The 16,411-nt window shown below is 40.5% G+C and overlaps 2 protein-coding genes across 2 annotated transcripts; one reads left to right on the top strand and one right to left on the bottom strand.

The window, feature by feature from the left end:
- Window positions 1–168: 168 nt before the first annotated feature.
- nadsyn1 (NAD synthetase 1) lies at window positions 169–9,663 on the bottom strand. The gene is made up of 21 exons (XM_030766438.1): window positions 9,546–9,663; window positions 9,256–9,316; window positions 8,876–8,992; window positions 8,690–8,743; window positions 8,441–8,530; window positions 8,225–8,276; window positions 7,031–7,119; window positions 6,508–6,625; window positions 6,144–6,275; window positions 5,936–6,007; window positions 5,710–5,834; window positions 4,805–4,853; window positions 4,467–4,569; window positions 3,880–4,048; window positions 3,432–3,567; window positions 2,242–2,348; window positions 1,709–1,840; window positions 1,355–1,424; window positions 893–1,021; window positions 425–601; window positions 169–301 (listed from the first exon to the last, which is right to left on the bottom strand). The coding sequence occupies exons 1-21, from the start codon at window positions 9,628–9,630 to the stop codon at window positions 272–274; spliced, it is 2,097 nt and encodes a 698-aa protein (XP_030622298.1). The 5' UTR covers window positions 9,631–9,663; the 3' UTR covers window positions 169–271.
- Window positions 9,664–10,089: 426 nt separating this feature from the next.
- dhcr7 (7-dehydrocholesterol reductase) lies at window positions 10,090–16,155 on the top strand. Its single transcript, XM_030794356.1, has 8 exons — window positions 10,090–10,156; window positions 12,116–12,235; window positions 12,546–12,768; window positions 12,878–12,968; window positions 13,470–13,683; window positions 13,865–14,069; window positions 14,298–14,429; window positions 14,776–16,155. Exons 2-8 carry the CDS (start codon window positions 12,120–12,122, stop codon window positions 15,238–15,240), a joined length of 1,446 nt encoding a protein of 481 aa, XP_030650216.1. The 5' UTR covers window positions 10,090–10,156; window positions 12,116–12,119; the 3' UTR covers window positions 15,241–16,155.
- Window positions 16,156–16,411: the final 256 nt, after the last annotated feature.

Here is a 16,411-nt window from a genome sequence, read left to right as displayed (position 1 = left end):
CTTTTAAGAACAGCAATTTAACAGAGGCGATACAAACAGTTTCTTGTGTAAGACTGAAGCTTTCTTTTATAAAGTTCCCTTCTTACGAAATAATTTGCCATCTCTGATTTACTTACCACATCATTTTTAGTCATATTTGATAAGAGAAGAGAAATGCACTAAAATTGAATATGAGCATAATTAGAGTATTAAGAGAACATTCAGGAACACTCTGAGCTGTTACTGTATCCACAGAGCAGAATCCTTGGCACAACTTTTCTCAGTGAGACCATTAACTCTGGTCAGATTCCATGGCAGGCAGCTGCGAAAGAAAAGAGTATGACTGTTACTGAAGCACACAGTTGTTTTACAAGACCCATGGATTCAGGCCTTTCTCTCAATAATTCTTTTTTGTGACTTTGCATAACAGCACATTCACATATACCTGATTATCAATGCAACGGAACTGCCAGGACCACAGTGTGTTGTAGAGGAAAGGTCGGAGGTCAAAGCGGTTATCATCAGGGCCGTAGCTCTCAGCATGGTAAGAAGGTGTCACTGTTGTCATTTTGTGTCTGTTGACTGAATACATCCTGAAGAAGTGCTTCACTTTCATAGCAACCTGGTATGTCAACATGACAACATGTTAACATGACACAGTCTGCAGTAAGGTGCAAACTGACATGACTGATTGGGAGAGCCAAACTTCAGATTTCTCAGGTAATCAAAGATTAAAAAGATCTCAACAAAAATTTGAAATAAACAGAATTTAATTTCAAACCAGTTAAAATATAGCAAAAAAAAAAAAAATCTCCCACGATACCAAGTTTGGCTGAACCAAGCGACATGTGGTTGTAAATGTGCATGAGAAAGAGGACATAAGTAGTGAGTGACAGCCATGGGTGAGTCAGACCTGTGAGGGTGAGCATGTCTCCCTCCACATGTGAATGAGTTTGCAGAACATGCTGTACGGGCCACACTTGGAGATCTTCCTGAGCCTGCCAATCACAGACAGCTCCGAGTAGGTCATCCCCATATCGGACTGAAAGCCAAAGCGGGAGGTGAGCAAGCGAGAGGAGATCATGTTACATCCCAACTTTGTTTACAACACACAGCCATGTGGAACAGACCGTGAAAACAGTCCCAGTATGTACTGTTAGTCTTACTTTTTATTCTGAAATCCTGTTTGGCCAGATCATCCTGACTCTTCAGTTTTATTTAATTGACAAGTCAGTTATACATGCATGAATATATCATGGATTGAATTCCATGGGTCTAATTGGTCATCACACTAATTGGTCATCACACCAAAAATGTCAAAACTTCATGCTCCAGGATTACTTTCCTGTTCTTATCAGAAGTGATCTATTATTACCTCATCAGTCTGGGACACCTGTCCGTCTGTCAGGGGCTCTAGCTCTGCAGTGGGAGGAGCTGCCATGATACTGCAAAGGGGTCAGTGATAACATGTCACCATGCGAAAGACAATGCAGCAGTTTCCCTGCTACAAGGTGACCCTGTCGGTCATGAGGATAAACATGAGGCCCAATACCACCACTAAGACCAGTATTAAGACTTACTGGTACAGACTGTTTACTTGGCCTGACTTTGTGACAGCTGTGCTGTGCTGCTCTGTATTTGTTGTCTGAAGTGTCAGTATATATTTATAATATACTGGATATGTTGTGTGCTGTGACTTGCAGTCCTGGTTGGGAGGCGACCTCCATACCTCTTCAGAGCACTGAGCTGGAAATGGTCTATACAGTACTGCAAGAAGCTCTTCAGATCCATCTTACTGACTCCTCCGATAGGGTTAATGTCAGCACTGGAGCAGTCATACTTAGTGAAGTATCCAGTCAAACTGTGCAAAAAAAGAGATGGCCATTAGTTACGCTATATTACAGTTATATCAGACTAAAGCATTCACAGTGCTGATATAGAGACTGAATGTTTGAATAGGTCTGGCAATTTTTTTTTACATGCTTTAAGGTTGTTTAGCAGATGTTTAAACAGTTTGGGTTGTATAAAATCACTGTATCATGCACAGCCACTGTGAGGAGAGTCAGAGCTGAATGCAGAGAAGACTGAAGTAACATAAAATGTATTTGCACACAATTAAACAACAGCCTCCAGAAATGACCCAAGAAATTAATGCACTGAACCGAAAGGGAGGATGAAACATGTATGAAAGTTAATGTAAACACCAATGTCCATCTGTGCCATCTGAAATGAATGACATTTAATACCCCAAAGACTACTTACCTCTCATCTACATTGGCAGAGCCAAGAACCAGCAGGCCTCCTGGTTTACCCTGAGCCCATAAGCAAAGTTGGGCAAAGAGGTAGGCCAGGACCATCCTGATACGTGCCTGTGCAGGACAACACAGCACAGGAGGAAGATCAACTGAAAATGTAACGGTATCTTTGATTCTGTGTTAAGAAACAAGGTCAGCGGGTCATTTTAACACTGCCTTTTACATTTTAACTTTAAACAACAGAGAAGACTACATTCCATGACTTGAATCACAGGTAGCAGGTTAAGGACAAGAATCCATGCTGAAGGAACTCAAGTTGAAACATCATTTATAGACTTGGGGGGGGGGGGGGGGGGGGGAAAGCTTGTTTTAACATAGATTTACATGTACTGTTTGCGCTTCTCGTAACATTCAAACTTAACAAGAGTCAACGAGTTCTTTCTCATAGTATGCACTTTTCATATGATGCTGGTGTGTCACAGAGGATAATGTTAACAGAAAGTCCAGACAAACTAAAATTTCTGTCGTGGTTTAACTGTGCCACGTCCCTGTGAACACTGTGGTGAGGTTGCGTTAACACACAAGCAAAATGCACATGAAAAAATGCAGGCTTAGCAAAAACAGGCATAGCTAAAATAAGTATGGTCACTTCTGGTTTCCTGAGCTGCTAAAGGGGTGGACATGTGATGCCGGCAGGGCTAGAGATGGTTTTTGGTTTTAACGAGCTACCTTTTCGAAAGCAACCTATAGAGATGTGATACAACACAGGAAAGGTTTTGGTCTTGTTCTGTCAGTGAATCAATGGGACAAACTAGTCAGGTCTAAACTGTTCAGCTTAACAGGTGTTGAGTCTTATGATCCGAGGTTGCACAGTCTGCTGAACAGGACCACTCTCCCACACTCAGTCACTCTCTTTATGCCACTGGAAACTCCCATGGCTATGTCTGTTCTGATGAATCATTCTGAAATATCACTGTTCTCACAAATCAGTCAAAACTCTGGCTTGATGTTTGAACAGAGTTTTCTTCCTACACTGTAAACAAAGTACCTTTTTTGAGGTCTGAAAGTTAGCAGGTCATGTAATGACCATTTTCATAACCACAGTTTAAATGTAATGAATGTCAAATTGTTCAATATAGATGTGTGGTGTTTTGGTCAAAAGTGAGGCAGGCCCTCTAGGAGGGACCTAATGCCTACCTGGATGTTTTGTAGGGCCAGGTTCTCCCTGCTGCTTCCCCCACTGGCACGGAACTGGGGCATCTTTCCAGTCACCATGGAAAAGATACTCAACATGCCTTTCACTGCCAGGTCAATGTTGATATTCAGGTGATTGCTAAATCATAAGAGGCCAGAATAAAAAGGAACAATCTCACACTGAAAATTTTGAGGAAGTACTGTACCTGCAACAGATAATTAACTCCATAATATCTTTGATCTCTTGTTGAGACAAAATGCATAATTCGTAACAATCTCCCATATAGTTACAGTTATCTGGTAAATCTCCTCCAGTTACAATTGAACTATGAGCTGAAGTGATGTATTTCTCAGTTCCACAGATGAGTGTTCTGAACAACTTTGAATGGATAGGGACGTGTATTAATTGTTGCACTTATAGGGACAGACTATTCCTGCAGTTTGTCCTGACCTGCCGATCTGGGTGGCCAGTTCTTTGGCTCGGTTACGTGTGTCCTCAGAGGAGTTCTCACTGGCCATGTAGCATGTGGTGAAGAGGCGTCCACACAGCTCCCGTGGGTCCTCAGGTCTGTACGTCACATCGCTCACCACCCTCTGAACATCCTCCAGAACCTGAGAGTCTGATTGAGTTGGAGTATCATTCAAAAGGAGAACTCTGTGGTTTACTTCTGTTTTTCATAAAACAATATGGTATGTGGATAAGAGGGTACTATGGCTATAAATAAGGTATTGAGCTCTACTAGGTGCTTTGAGATTGTCCTCTTTGAGTGGGTGAAATCTGATAGGGGTGGACTTAGTATATGTGTGACAGACTGATTTATAAACAGTTACATGTTATGTCTCTGCCGATATTCCATAAGACTAGATTAACAATGCAATTACAGACTGGTTAATGTAGAAGCCTGTGACTCAAGGACAGGTCTAATGAAGCATGATCAAGTGTGTCCACTGCAGTGTACATGTGCTTTTGTATGTGTGGTGTGTGTGTGTGTGTGTGTGTGTGTGTGTGTGCATGCACTGGAGGTCTTTGGGACCTACTTCCATCTCTGATGGCCTTGCAGACCTGCACACACATGGAGTACACAATACAGGCTGTGGAGGAGCTATCCACTCCACCACTGAGGGGAAGGAGAAAACCAGCCTAGTACAGGGCAGACCAGACTTCAGACAAACTCATTAACACACACATTCTCAGAGGACACACAAGCTGACAATAGATGTGCAAATCTGGACACAATCCAGCATGAAGTATAGTACAAAGAATATTTGCTCTTATTTGATCTTATGCACATGAACATATTCTCTATTGCTCTCACTTACTTACAGACATTTCAAGCTCATGTATGACTTAAGCAAATTGAATTAAGGACACTCACTTGACCACTCCTTCTCAAGTAGTCCCATAACCAGCATGCGGGACCTAGACTGAAAATACCAAAAATGCATGTGAGCGGTCAAACTTGTTCATTCAGAAGCAGCTAACTGTACATTTTCCATGACAAACCATTGCAATGTAACTGCACTGTAGCTGTGGTTTACACAAACTGAAGATGTTACTTTTGAGTGTTTTTCTACACTTGTCTAATCACCACACAAAGACAGGACAAAGGAGGCAGTCAGGGATAAATAACTGTTACAATTCTGGAAACTCCTCTGTGACGAGAATAGGACAGCCACACTCCTGGACTCGTGAAGTACATTAAGGGGAAGATTTGATTACATGGCTCAGGTTATTCAAAGTTTATATGGTGCTTGCAAACACCAGCTAAACATCTTAAAGAGGACAAGTTGCAGTTTTGACTTCTGTAACAAAATTGTTTTTTTAATTACCTGAAGGGTGGCTATGAAATAGTAGATATTACTAGAGATTGTGCGATTAGCTTCAATGTTCTCCAAACATAAGGAACCACCAATGCATATTTCATAATGCTGCTAAACTCCACTGCCATGGACTGGTGACCTGTCCAGGGTTTTTCCCCACCTTTTGCCCAATGAACACTGGGATAGGTTCCAGCACCCCACCTGACCCTAATTAGGATAAGTGGCTTGGAAAATGAATGTATGAATGAATGAATGCTCAACTCCACCCCTCTATTTCAGCTTCATTATTTCCCATGAGCAGTGGCGATACCTGGCAGAGACCTCGATATCCAGTGCAGAGTCAGTCCTTTCCTAAGAAATTCATCTTACTCACCTTGATTCCACTTTATTGCAAACCCCGAAGACTAAAAGAATATGTAACTATATATTGATGGTAAAGACCACAAAATGCAGGAGCTACCTGATCTCTTCTTCTGGTGTGTGGAACTGCCATTCTATTGGCTGGTGGGGGGGCAGGGAGACGTCCTCACAGTCTGAGAGGGAAAAGTCCACCTTGATCCTTTGAAAAGATTTGTGATCATAATGCTGTAAAGAGAAAGTGAGGAAAGACAATCACATCCTACACAGGAAATACATAAGACAAAAAGTCATAAGTCAAAAAGCAATGTTCTCAGAGCGGGTCTTACCATGTGTGGGTGACATTGCTCTCCACGATAACTACGCACATCCTCCAGATCAAGAGTGGCTGTGATAACCTCCTGAAAGTAACCAATAAAACAGGTGTATGCCTTTGGTAAAATTACCTTGGACTAGACTATTTGCTTGTGTTACAAACAGTTATAGTGTAGTACATACTGAGCAGAAAAAAACAGTAATAGTACAGAGGACTCTTACCACATCTTCAAGGGAGAACTGTGTTCCCTGGGCAACAATGTCTCCATTAATGGCTATCATAGCACAACCATCATAGTACAGACGGTCTCCATCACAACCCTTCTGATTGGCAAAGAGATAGATCCCCCCACTCTGTACCAAACAAGATCTACATTTCAGTAAGAGATGACAACTTAGTAGACCAGTCAAAACAAACAGCAATCTCTAAATCTAACAAATTTTTAGAAACTGGTTCATTATAAGGCAAAGAACATTTAATTATGGTTCAACAAGATGTTTTGCATAAGTTTCACCTAAAAAACAGAGAAAAAGAGAGCCCCCTAGTGGCAAGAAGAAGACACATTTGTGAGTAGTCAGTTTTAACCTTAGTGGTGGCTGATTTGACCAGGTTGACTCTGTGGTCAGCTTTACGCAACTCATGGTAGCTAGCTGAGGAGTTGGTAAAGATCTCTATTCCATCCAAACCCATGTCAATGTGAGAGCTGTGGAGCACACAGATTTAAAAACATAATAACTTCTCACATCAGCATTCCCAAACAAAACAAAAGCTTTCAAAGAACTACTGGATCTTTTCCTGTTTCCTACAAAGAGCTAGGGTAAGGACAGAACATAATACTTGGGCCATATACAAGAGACAGCCCCATCTTCTTAGAGTACGTGTGTCTTTACATAAATGAACAACAAGCACTTTACAGGACGCCTCAGTACTTAGATGGCAGGTCTGGAAGTCTGGAGAAACAGAACAAGTCGATGTCGGGGGGGGGGGTGTCAGTGTGGAGCTAAGATGATAGCTGTAAAGTAACTTGACAATGCCATTTTAGTTGTCATAAGCTTGAATATCAGTTAAACATAAGGAGCAGGCAGAGAGTGAATGCTGAGATCAGTACCTCCTGGGGCTCCACAGCTCAGCACACATCTCACTTCCAAGGCAGGTGTCTTTAGTGGAGAGGACCCCGTCACCAAATGGCACTGTCGTCTTCCATGTACAGTATCACAGAAGGTTTGTGGTCATTTAGAAAGACAAAGAAAAACATGTTGACCATTTAAGAGTAAAACAACCTAAGAATAAAATAAACTAACTGTGGATAATCAAATGGAATGAGTGAAACAAAGCCTGTGCAAAAGAAATTTCAAATAAACAAAATTCTGAATGTCAGTCATTCCATAAGAACACCGACCAAAGATATTGTCAAAGATGTTATAGCTCTTATTATCCAAACCAGTGCACAGACCAGAAAGATATTCAATACCACGTCCAAATACAACACGATTCTCCAGAAACATATGCCATTCATTTAAACATATAACCAATTATATGGGTTATATATTTATAACATAGCCTTTAAAATACTTTTTTTTAACGGTAGAGAAAATTACTGTGTTTATTACCTTTATTTAACAAAGAGAGCTATTATTAACATTATAAAGATGAATATTTCTCTTCCCACCGCCATCATTTCATCTGATGTATTCTCTAAACGAAGAACAAAGTATGAACAATGCCATGCCCATAACGAGATCAACAGGTGTGGCGAACATTGTGTTGAAGGAAGACGAGGAAATGGCGACATATAAAATCATCTTTGACTGCCTTCCTGACAACACCTAGTAACCTCCCTCCTCCATACAAGGGTCCTGACAACCCTCTCTGACTTCTTCTAAGCTGATACAGTGCAGTCCAAACAACAACATACTAAAGTAGTGTAAGACTAGTGCAAAGGTGAAGATATCTTGCACTAAATTTTACGAGATGATACTTTTATAGTTCATGTAACCTGTTTATTTATTTGTTTGTTTGTTTGTTTCTTTAGCAATCACCTTTCTTCAGCAGGATGTTTCCATAGTGATTTACAAAAAATGGTCTGAGATTTACCCAACACATCAAATTTTGATTCAACCAACATGTCTCCCAACAGCTTGGCCTGGAGAGAAAAGTATTCTTGAGCATGTACTGAGTTAGTTGTATTCCTGGTAAAAGGTTCTTTCCCCTTAAACAGTATGAAGTTCACATTTTAAATCTATAGGATCACATGATTACAACAGAATGCTTTGATTGCCTAAGGTGAGAAGGCATTCCTTACCTGCCCGGTCACATCCTGTATGATCCGAGGCAAAAAGTACTCCTCTACATGCCTGTCAAAAGTAGACAATCAAGTCAAAAACGCTTATCAAATTACTGAGATGTGTCAACATGTCCCTCTGTAAGGTTCTCTCGGTGTTCTTTCTTAATAATTCAGCTTTCAACTGCCTTTATGAAGGTAAAGTGTTGGAAAGATGCTGCTGAAGGATGCTCTCACCTGGGCTGACTCCAAGCTGAAAACCAGCGAAATTCCCTGTTGTTGCCATTATTTGCCAGAAGCATTTTAGGCCGAATTAATAATATCTTCCTGTACAAAGAAAAAAATATGCCTTTGTCTTTCCAGGAGGTATACATGTCTCAAGATGCCTAGACATTACAAATGAAGCGATGGTATCATTATCTTGCAAGTTTCAAATATATATTAAAAATCTGTGCATTTTTTCCCAAATTAAGAAGAAAACCTTACTTGTTCAGAAAAATGACCCTGCAGTTGTAGCGAACATTGTGATGCATAACAGGCCTTGAAAAGGACGAAAAACGTTATTTTTAAGCACTTTCCAACACCACGTAAACTTTAATAGCTATGAGTGCATATACTGACATAGCATCTACAACTAAAATGTCTGATAATATAATCTTTTGGGGCACTCACATGCCAACATCACAGATGATGTCCTCAGTCACAGGTGACTCTAAAAGCTCTTTTAGGACTTGAAAGCAATGAAGAAGGGTGTCTGACTCATAGAAATGATCAGCACAGCCATATCCACTGAATAACACACAGTAAAACAGAACACACAGGACTTAATAAAAATCTAACACCTGTAAAACTTAACTAGCGCATTATCAACAGTGAAAGCAAACATGGCACATGATTAATGTGATCAATACACTGTTAATGAATGAATTTATGTGAAGTACAGTCTACCAGCTGATTCATGACAACTGAAGCATTACAATGCCATTATGTATAGGCTGAACCTAGCTTCAAATAGTGTAACTACTTGAAGAAGAACGCGGGGAAGAGCCTACCAAATTTCTAATTCTGGTCCCAGTCTGTACTTGGCTCCTTTGGACTTAGCCTCCTCAATACCTCGAAGAAAAAGGTCGAATACTTCAGGTTATGTTAACTAATGGAATGCATTTGTTTTTGGACTCCTCTTTCTTTATAAATGTATTCGAATCACGCAACCATAAACTGCTCTCTGCAGACACAATCAGAGCAACTGTTCTGGGGCCGTTTGTATCTCTCGTGTGGTACAGCGACTGTCATAACGAAATGTAAGGTTGTGCTCAGACCTGTCAAATATTACCGAACTTACTTCTCAGTATCCTTGATAGATTCCCGTCAAAATCTAGAGCCCATTGATTTAAAGAGCAAGTCGCTAAAGTCACTTTTCGACCCATAGTGAAACAGTGTAAGAAGTTTTAATTCCTCGTGGTATGCAAAGCTGTTATGGCATAAACTCCAGTGTTGTTATCCTAACCCCACTTAAGTTACAGCCGATTGGTGGCAGTTTACTTCCGGTTCAAAAATTTAACGTATTGTCAAAATAAAACTCTAATGTTTGAGGGACGTTTTAGAATTGATGAATTATGAACAATCAGGACACTTTGGTGTTTTATAATGTGTTGGTTATGCCCACACTTTTGCCCTTTACAGCAGCAACACTGCGTAAATGCCCCGCAGTTTGTTGCTCTTGGCAGTACCATTCGTTCATTCATGGTCACATCAGGCGCTTGACGTTGTTGTCCAATCCACGGAATGGCTGCCTACCACGCTCGAATTTGACTGGTCGAAAAAAACCCTCGCTCCGTTAATGGGCGGAGCAGGCCCTAGATTCTGTAAAAACCTAGACCCTTAGTTATGTCATGAACATCTTTGGCAGTGTAAAAAATACTACGCTCTTCACCAGATATTCACGACACACTTGTGAGTACTACTTGAAATTGTATTGAACTACTTCGCCAAGAATTGTTTTCTCTCTCGTTATACTACTAATTACTAATTACTATATACTAATTTTAGTACTCCTTGAATAATGTTTATTTATGGGAGCATATCACATTTTAGGGATTGTTAAATTTACACTCTTTTGAAGAAAATATGAGGGATTCGACCACATTAGTACCAATGTAACATGATTGTTATTACAAATGTATATAACAGAAATGTATGCACAATGTAAGAGTCAAACCCAATCATGGGCCTCTTGCTGGGTGTGATACATGGCTCAGAGTGCATGGTGCATTTATGTCGTGCACACAGCTTAATTTGGTGGTAACGGAGAGCGGAAAATCTCGGCATAATATACAGCCAAATAAGTGGTCTTGCATACAGAGAAAACTCATCAGTGGGTAAAATATTGCAACTGTAGCAAAAGACGATGCTTTAAAAGAGTGCATTTTATGTAATCCCCTATTGTCTCACCGAAACAGCAATGTCAAGCGCTTGCCATATGTGGCATTGTTTGAGTGATGAACAATGGTCAGTAGAATAACATTTCACTTCCCATAATGTTACGGATTAGCTGTGGAAAATGGTAGCCTGTCTGTCAACACCTGCATTTCAAGTGGGTTATGTAACATGGGAGAAGTCGGAAGACTGCTGGACTCTTATCTCCTGTCTGCCCCTTTAACCGCATGTGTGTAAAGTTTGACGAAACAGCAAACATTTCACCCTCTTGCCCAATTTCTTTGCGCTAATTGTTGACTTAATAAAAGATTACTATGACAAGATATGTTTCAATGACTTCGAAGAAAGCAAATTCTTAATTTGCGTAAGAATATATTGTGACGTGCACAGCTCTGTTTACGAGACACTTCATACTTGAAGTGTGTGTGCCCATTTCGGGTTATATTTACAGTATGTGGGTTCAAATAACTCACGGGCATCACAAACCTGTAACATGGCAACAGACACAAATGACCTGAAAACAGTTTGCAAATGCATGTGTAACCATGCTTGAAATAAGCCTTCAAATTGATACATTTTAGGTACCGTATTCACCAACCGTGCTATCACTCTAACTCCATCAGCACATACAGATATGCTGAAATGAAGGGGTAGAAGCTTACAGAAAGCAGGTGTTTTCACACGTAAATTAAGCAATTAACACCCCATCACGCCTAGAGTCTCACACATATACAAAAACTCTGCATATGCCTTGTTTTTGTGTTGGCTGGTACTACCAGGGGAAGAGATCTCAGACGCTTTTTGAAAGAGGGATGATCATTGGGTAGAGTTTCAGTGATGAGGTCTGTGCAATTTGCTGAAGTTTCGCAAGAAATAGGTGATACGGTGATGATGACAAGGAAAAACATTATTACCTGGAGTCAGCAGAGTTGAGTTGAAAGTGAATATTCCTTGATGTGAGGGACATCCTATGGTTCAAGATGCAGGGGAAAAACAATTGTGAATCAGTTATTAGCAAATATCAGTCAAGGGCCTCAGAAAGCGCTTTCAAGAACCGTCCAATATGAATTTCACAGAGCTGGATACTGTTGCCATGGCTCCAGTGTCTAAACCTTACATTACGTCTAATAATAAATGTTTGCAGGTAGAATTGTGTGCCACCTGAGAGAGCCACCCTGAGCAAAACACTAGGTTATGGAATCTTGAAGAAGAATGGTGTCACAGTGCCCTTTAAAGATATTTTACATTGGTGCTTCTTGTATTTTGGTAATGACCTGTACTTTGAACTGTATGTTACAGACAGATTACATGTGTTATCATGGATCCTCAAGGACGTGTTATGCACTTTGAGTTCTCATGACACCTCATTAGGAGTTTCAGGCTTTAATGAAAGTTGTCCCCATAGTTTCAAGCTTGTCTTTCAAATACACCTCTGATCCTCTCTCTCTCTTCCTTTCACTTCACTCTTTTTCACAGACTAATGACTACGGCAGAGACTTCAAACGCTGTTAGGCAGCGTCACAAGGCCAGTTCCAATGGCACTAAGTCTGAGGAGAAAGCAGAGTCAGGGGAGCTGGGACAGTGGGGCAGGGCTTGGTAAGTCACAGTGCTGCTCTGAGCCTTAGTGAGGTTGGGATATTGTCTGTGGTAAATATATCGTTTGCCAGATCATTTTTTTAGTTAACATTTTTTAGGAGGCCTGTTATGCTGTTTAGGGGTTAAAAAGTATATTCACTCTGGGTTTATGTGCGGTCCTGGTCGCAGCAGTCCTATAACATGAAAAAAGCACAGCAACTATCACAACTAAATGAATGTACTTGATGCACTGAATATAACATTTTTTTTTTTATTTCCTGAAGAAAACAGATATCTGAACCTCTGTTTTGCGTCTCGTCTCGTTGTTTAGGGAGGTAGACTGGTTTTCTCTGACCTCTGTAATCCTGTTGCTCTGCTTCGCGCCCTTCATCGTATTCTTCTTTGTCATGGCCTGTGACCAGTATCAGTGTTCTATCAGCCACGTGTTGCTGGACCTGTACAGCGGTGATGCATCTCCGCTTTCTATTTGGCAACGTGCCCCTTCCTTAACATGGACCGCCTGCAAGATCTACGCTTTCTGGGTCACTTTCCAGGTACTGAATGCTCAGAGGGCGTTGACCTTGAATAACCTGTTTTTTGTTGTTTTTTGCCTCATGGATTTTGAGATTTTTATTGACAGTACCTCTATGGCTTCCCCACTAGGTGGTGCTGTACATGTGTGTTCCAGATGTTACCCATAAGTTCCTGCCAGGCTACGTGGGTGGGGTTCAGGATGGAGCTCGCACTCCAGCAGGTAAACGAGTATAGGCATGGAGAATACTAGATCCTACTGGAGCTTTACATTGGGTAAGGACTGGTCACATCAAGTCACTGTAAGCAGCACCAGTTCCTACTATAATAGATCAAATGACATGTTGACTTATTGTCACCTTAAACTTAACCATCAGGGAAAAATTTGAACAAATTCTCTCTAAGTACAAAAATGATAAAAGACAGATTTTTTTATTCTCTTTGATTTGGTTCTCCAAGCTGTGCGCAATTCCTTAACAAAATTATGCTGGTAAAACCAACACACCACAGTGGTGGAATCTCCTAAAAAAGAAACTAAAATAAATAAACAAACATACTATAATATTTACTTATGAAAGTGTTATGACAGTTATCCATTTAAATAGTCCTGTAATATTTCCTTTTAAATTTAACCAAGGTGTGTAGAACAGGACCCACTTGCAGAGGTGAAGATCACATGTTACATCCAAATGTTACATCCAGATATTCTTATGATCTTTCACAGGTCTCGTTAACAAGTATGAGATCAACGGCCTGCAGTCTTGGATTATCACTCATGCTCTGTGGTTTGCCAATGCTCACTACTTCCATTGGTTCTCACCGACCATCATCGTCGACCACTGGATTCCCCTTCTGTGGTGTACCAACATTCTAGGTTACGCCGTGTCCACCTTTGCTTTTATCAAGGCCTATTTATTCCCTACCAATGCAGAGGACTGGTGAGGATTCGTTTAAAGATTTCCTTCATTTTAGCTGGTTATCAAACCATTTTCAGTAACACCTATTTTTTTTTGGTGTAATTGGTCTCAAACGTACCTTCATATTGATATTTTATTTTCAGAAGAGAGAGAAAATTAGACAGACTGATTGAATTAGTTTATCCTTTGTGGTCCTTTGCAGCAAATTCACTGGCAGTATCTTCTATAACTACATGATGGGTATAGAGTTCAACCCACGCATAGGGAAGTGGTTTGACTTCAAGCTCTTCTTCAATGGGCGTCCAGGTATCGTAGCATGGACTCTGATTAACCTCTCCTATGCAGCCAAACAGCAGGAGCTCTATGGCTACGTGACCAACTCCATGATTCTAGTAAATGTCCTCCAGGTGAGTCATCAGCCACTAGGTGGCACTGGTCAATCACCTCTTGCTTTTCAAAATAGTTCTTTTTCTTTTTGAAGGTTTGCAGCTGTGGAGATGTATAGATATATAGATGAATCTCTCAAGATGAGAAATTAAGTATCAAACAATCATATAATACCTAACAGTATGCTAGTTAAGAAATCTGAAGAAGGCACTGTCTCTGACCAGTTAAGTTCACAATATTTTTCTCAGGCAATCTATGTGTTGGACTTTTTCTGGAATGAAGCTTGGTACCTGAAGACCATTGATATTTGTCATGACCACTTTGGCTGGTACCTGGGCTGGGGAGACTGTGTATGGCTGCCTTACCTCTACACACTCCAGGTGTGTCTCAACCTCTGTACAGTCTGGTCAATCATAATTATACTCAAACATTACCACTAATGAGGAAAAATCCTGACATTTAAAGTATTGCTTACATGTAACAGTTTGCTGTGTTGTGAAACTGTGCATTGTTTTTCTTTGGCGTTTGACACTATGACTCTGGTTATTGAACTGACTGGAAATTTCTAAATGTTTTAATTGCACATTAACGATAGTTTTTACCTACACAGTCGCTACTGTGTACAATTTGTTTTACCAGTACAATATATTATAGATCAGGGTCTTGTGTGTTTGCATTCTTTGTACATTGTGTCTGCTTTTGGATCTGACTGGTTCTTGTTTTCAGGGCCTGTACCTCGTCTATAACCCTGTTCAGCTCTCCACACCTCATGCTGCTGCCGTCCTCACCTTGGGCCTGGTCGGCTACTACATCTTCCGTGTCACCAATCATCAGAAAGACCTGTTCCGCCGCACAGAGGGGGCCTGCACCATCTGGGGGAAGAAGCCCACTTTTATTGAATGTAGCTACCGCTCCGCTGACGGTGGTACACATCGCAGCAAGTTGCTGACTTCAGGGTTCTGGGGTGTGGCCAGACACATGAACTACACGGGAGATCTGATGGGCTCTCTGGCCTACTGCATGGCCTGCGGAGGGGCGCATCTGCTGCCGTACTTCTACATCGTCTACATGACCATCCTGCTGGTTCACCGCTGTGTGCGCGATGAGCACCGTTGCAGCAGCAAGTACGGCCAGGACTGGAACCGTTACACTGCAGCTGTGCCCTATCGCCTGGTGCCTGGAATCTTCTAGAAAAAGACGCAGTTAGAGGAGAGTAGGGATAACATCCAAAATGGTTGTGAAGGTCTTGTTCTCACATATTCCAGATTACTGAGAGTCTTATGAGAGTGTGCTCCCACTCTGACTTTCAAGACAGCCTTAAAATTTGGTTTTGACTGTGCCTGATATGGTGCGTGCGTGTGTGTGTGTGTGTGCGCATAAACAATGACATTATGATTGCTTTGAGAAAAGGCAGTTGAATACAAAATAGTTAACAAGAATGATGACCATGACGGTTTTTCTAGGAATGACCTCTTCATTCAAAGTACATTCAAATGATGACATGACAAAAACATGATGTGTGTTCATTGCTCCTGAAGCTACACCAACAAATATATTCATAGATGCTATTTTTTAAATAAAGCTGCAGACAGCTCATGTTATGTCACACTCAAAGAGGGACCTGTAGTGTGCAGCAGATATGTTGGCATTACATATACAAATATAGATGCAAACAGTTTGATCCTTTTGATTTTATAAATATTTTATAAATAGACTTTATGAATATTTTATGTATTCAAAAGCTCAAGGAATTGCGTTGTTGATCACCTCCTCTGAGTACAGGTTTACAGGATCCAGATATGTAACTGAGTGTAGTTATTTTAAGCTATGGATTTTAAGCTGTTCATATACATTCCTTCTACGTTCTGACCTCCAGTAATACCATTCATTTACATGTTGATTTTTATTTCTTTCACTTCAATTTTCATTTTCTGTTCCGTATTTTGGCAAATACACTACCCAACTTTCCCTAAAACTCATGTTTTGTTTTTACATATGTGTAGAGATAAATAAATATGAGTGCTCATGTGTAAATTTCCAGAGGTTGGAATCCCATGTGTCAAGCTGCCATGCTGCTATAAACACTGCTCTTCAAAAGTCTGTGGATACCTTGGCTTTTTGCATTCTTTCAAAAGGTTATGTTTGACTTTTTCAATTTTCGATTAAAGGAAGAGAATAATGCCTCCAAAGATTTTGTTAGAACTGTGCAAAGAGCTATTTACTAATACTGGGTATATTTATTTACAACACTCATCACAGTCTCTTCTTTGATATGAAGATTAGATTTTGCCTAAATAATTTTTAAACTGGTTTCTTTCCCCGAGCTATTGTTTAAACTCATTTAAAGTATTTTGTCCCAAAA

The sequence above is a fragment of the Chanos chanos genome, chromosome 2 (assembly GCF_902362185.1).
Source record: "Chanos chanos chromosome 2, fChaCha1.1, whole genome shotgun sequence".
NCBI lineage: Eukaryota > Metazoa > Chordata > Actinopteri > Gonorynchiformes > Chanidae > Chanos > Chanos chanos.
The sequence above is the reverse complement of the archived record's forward strand: the minus strand, read 5'-3'. Positions and strand labels throughout refer to the sequence as shown.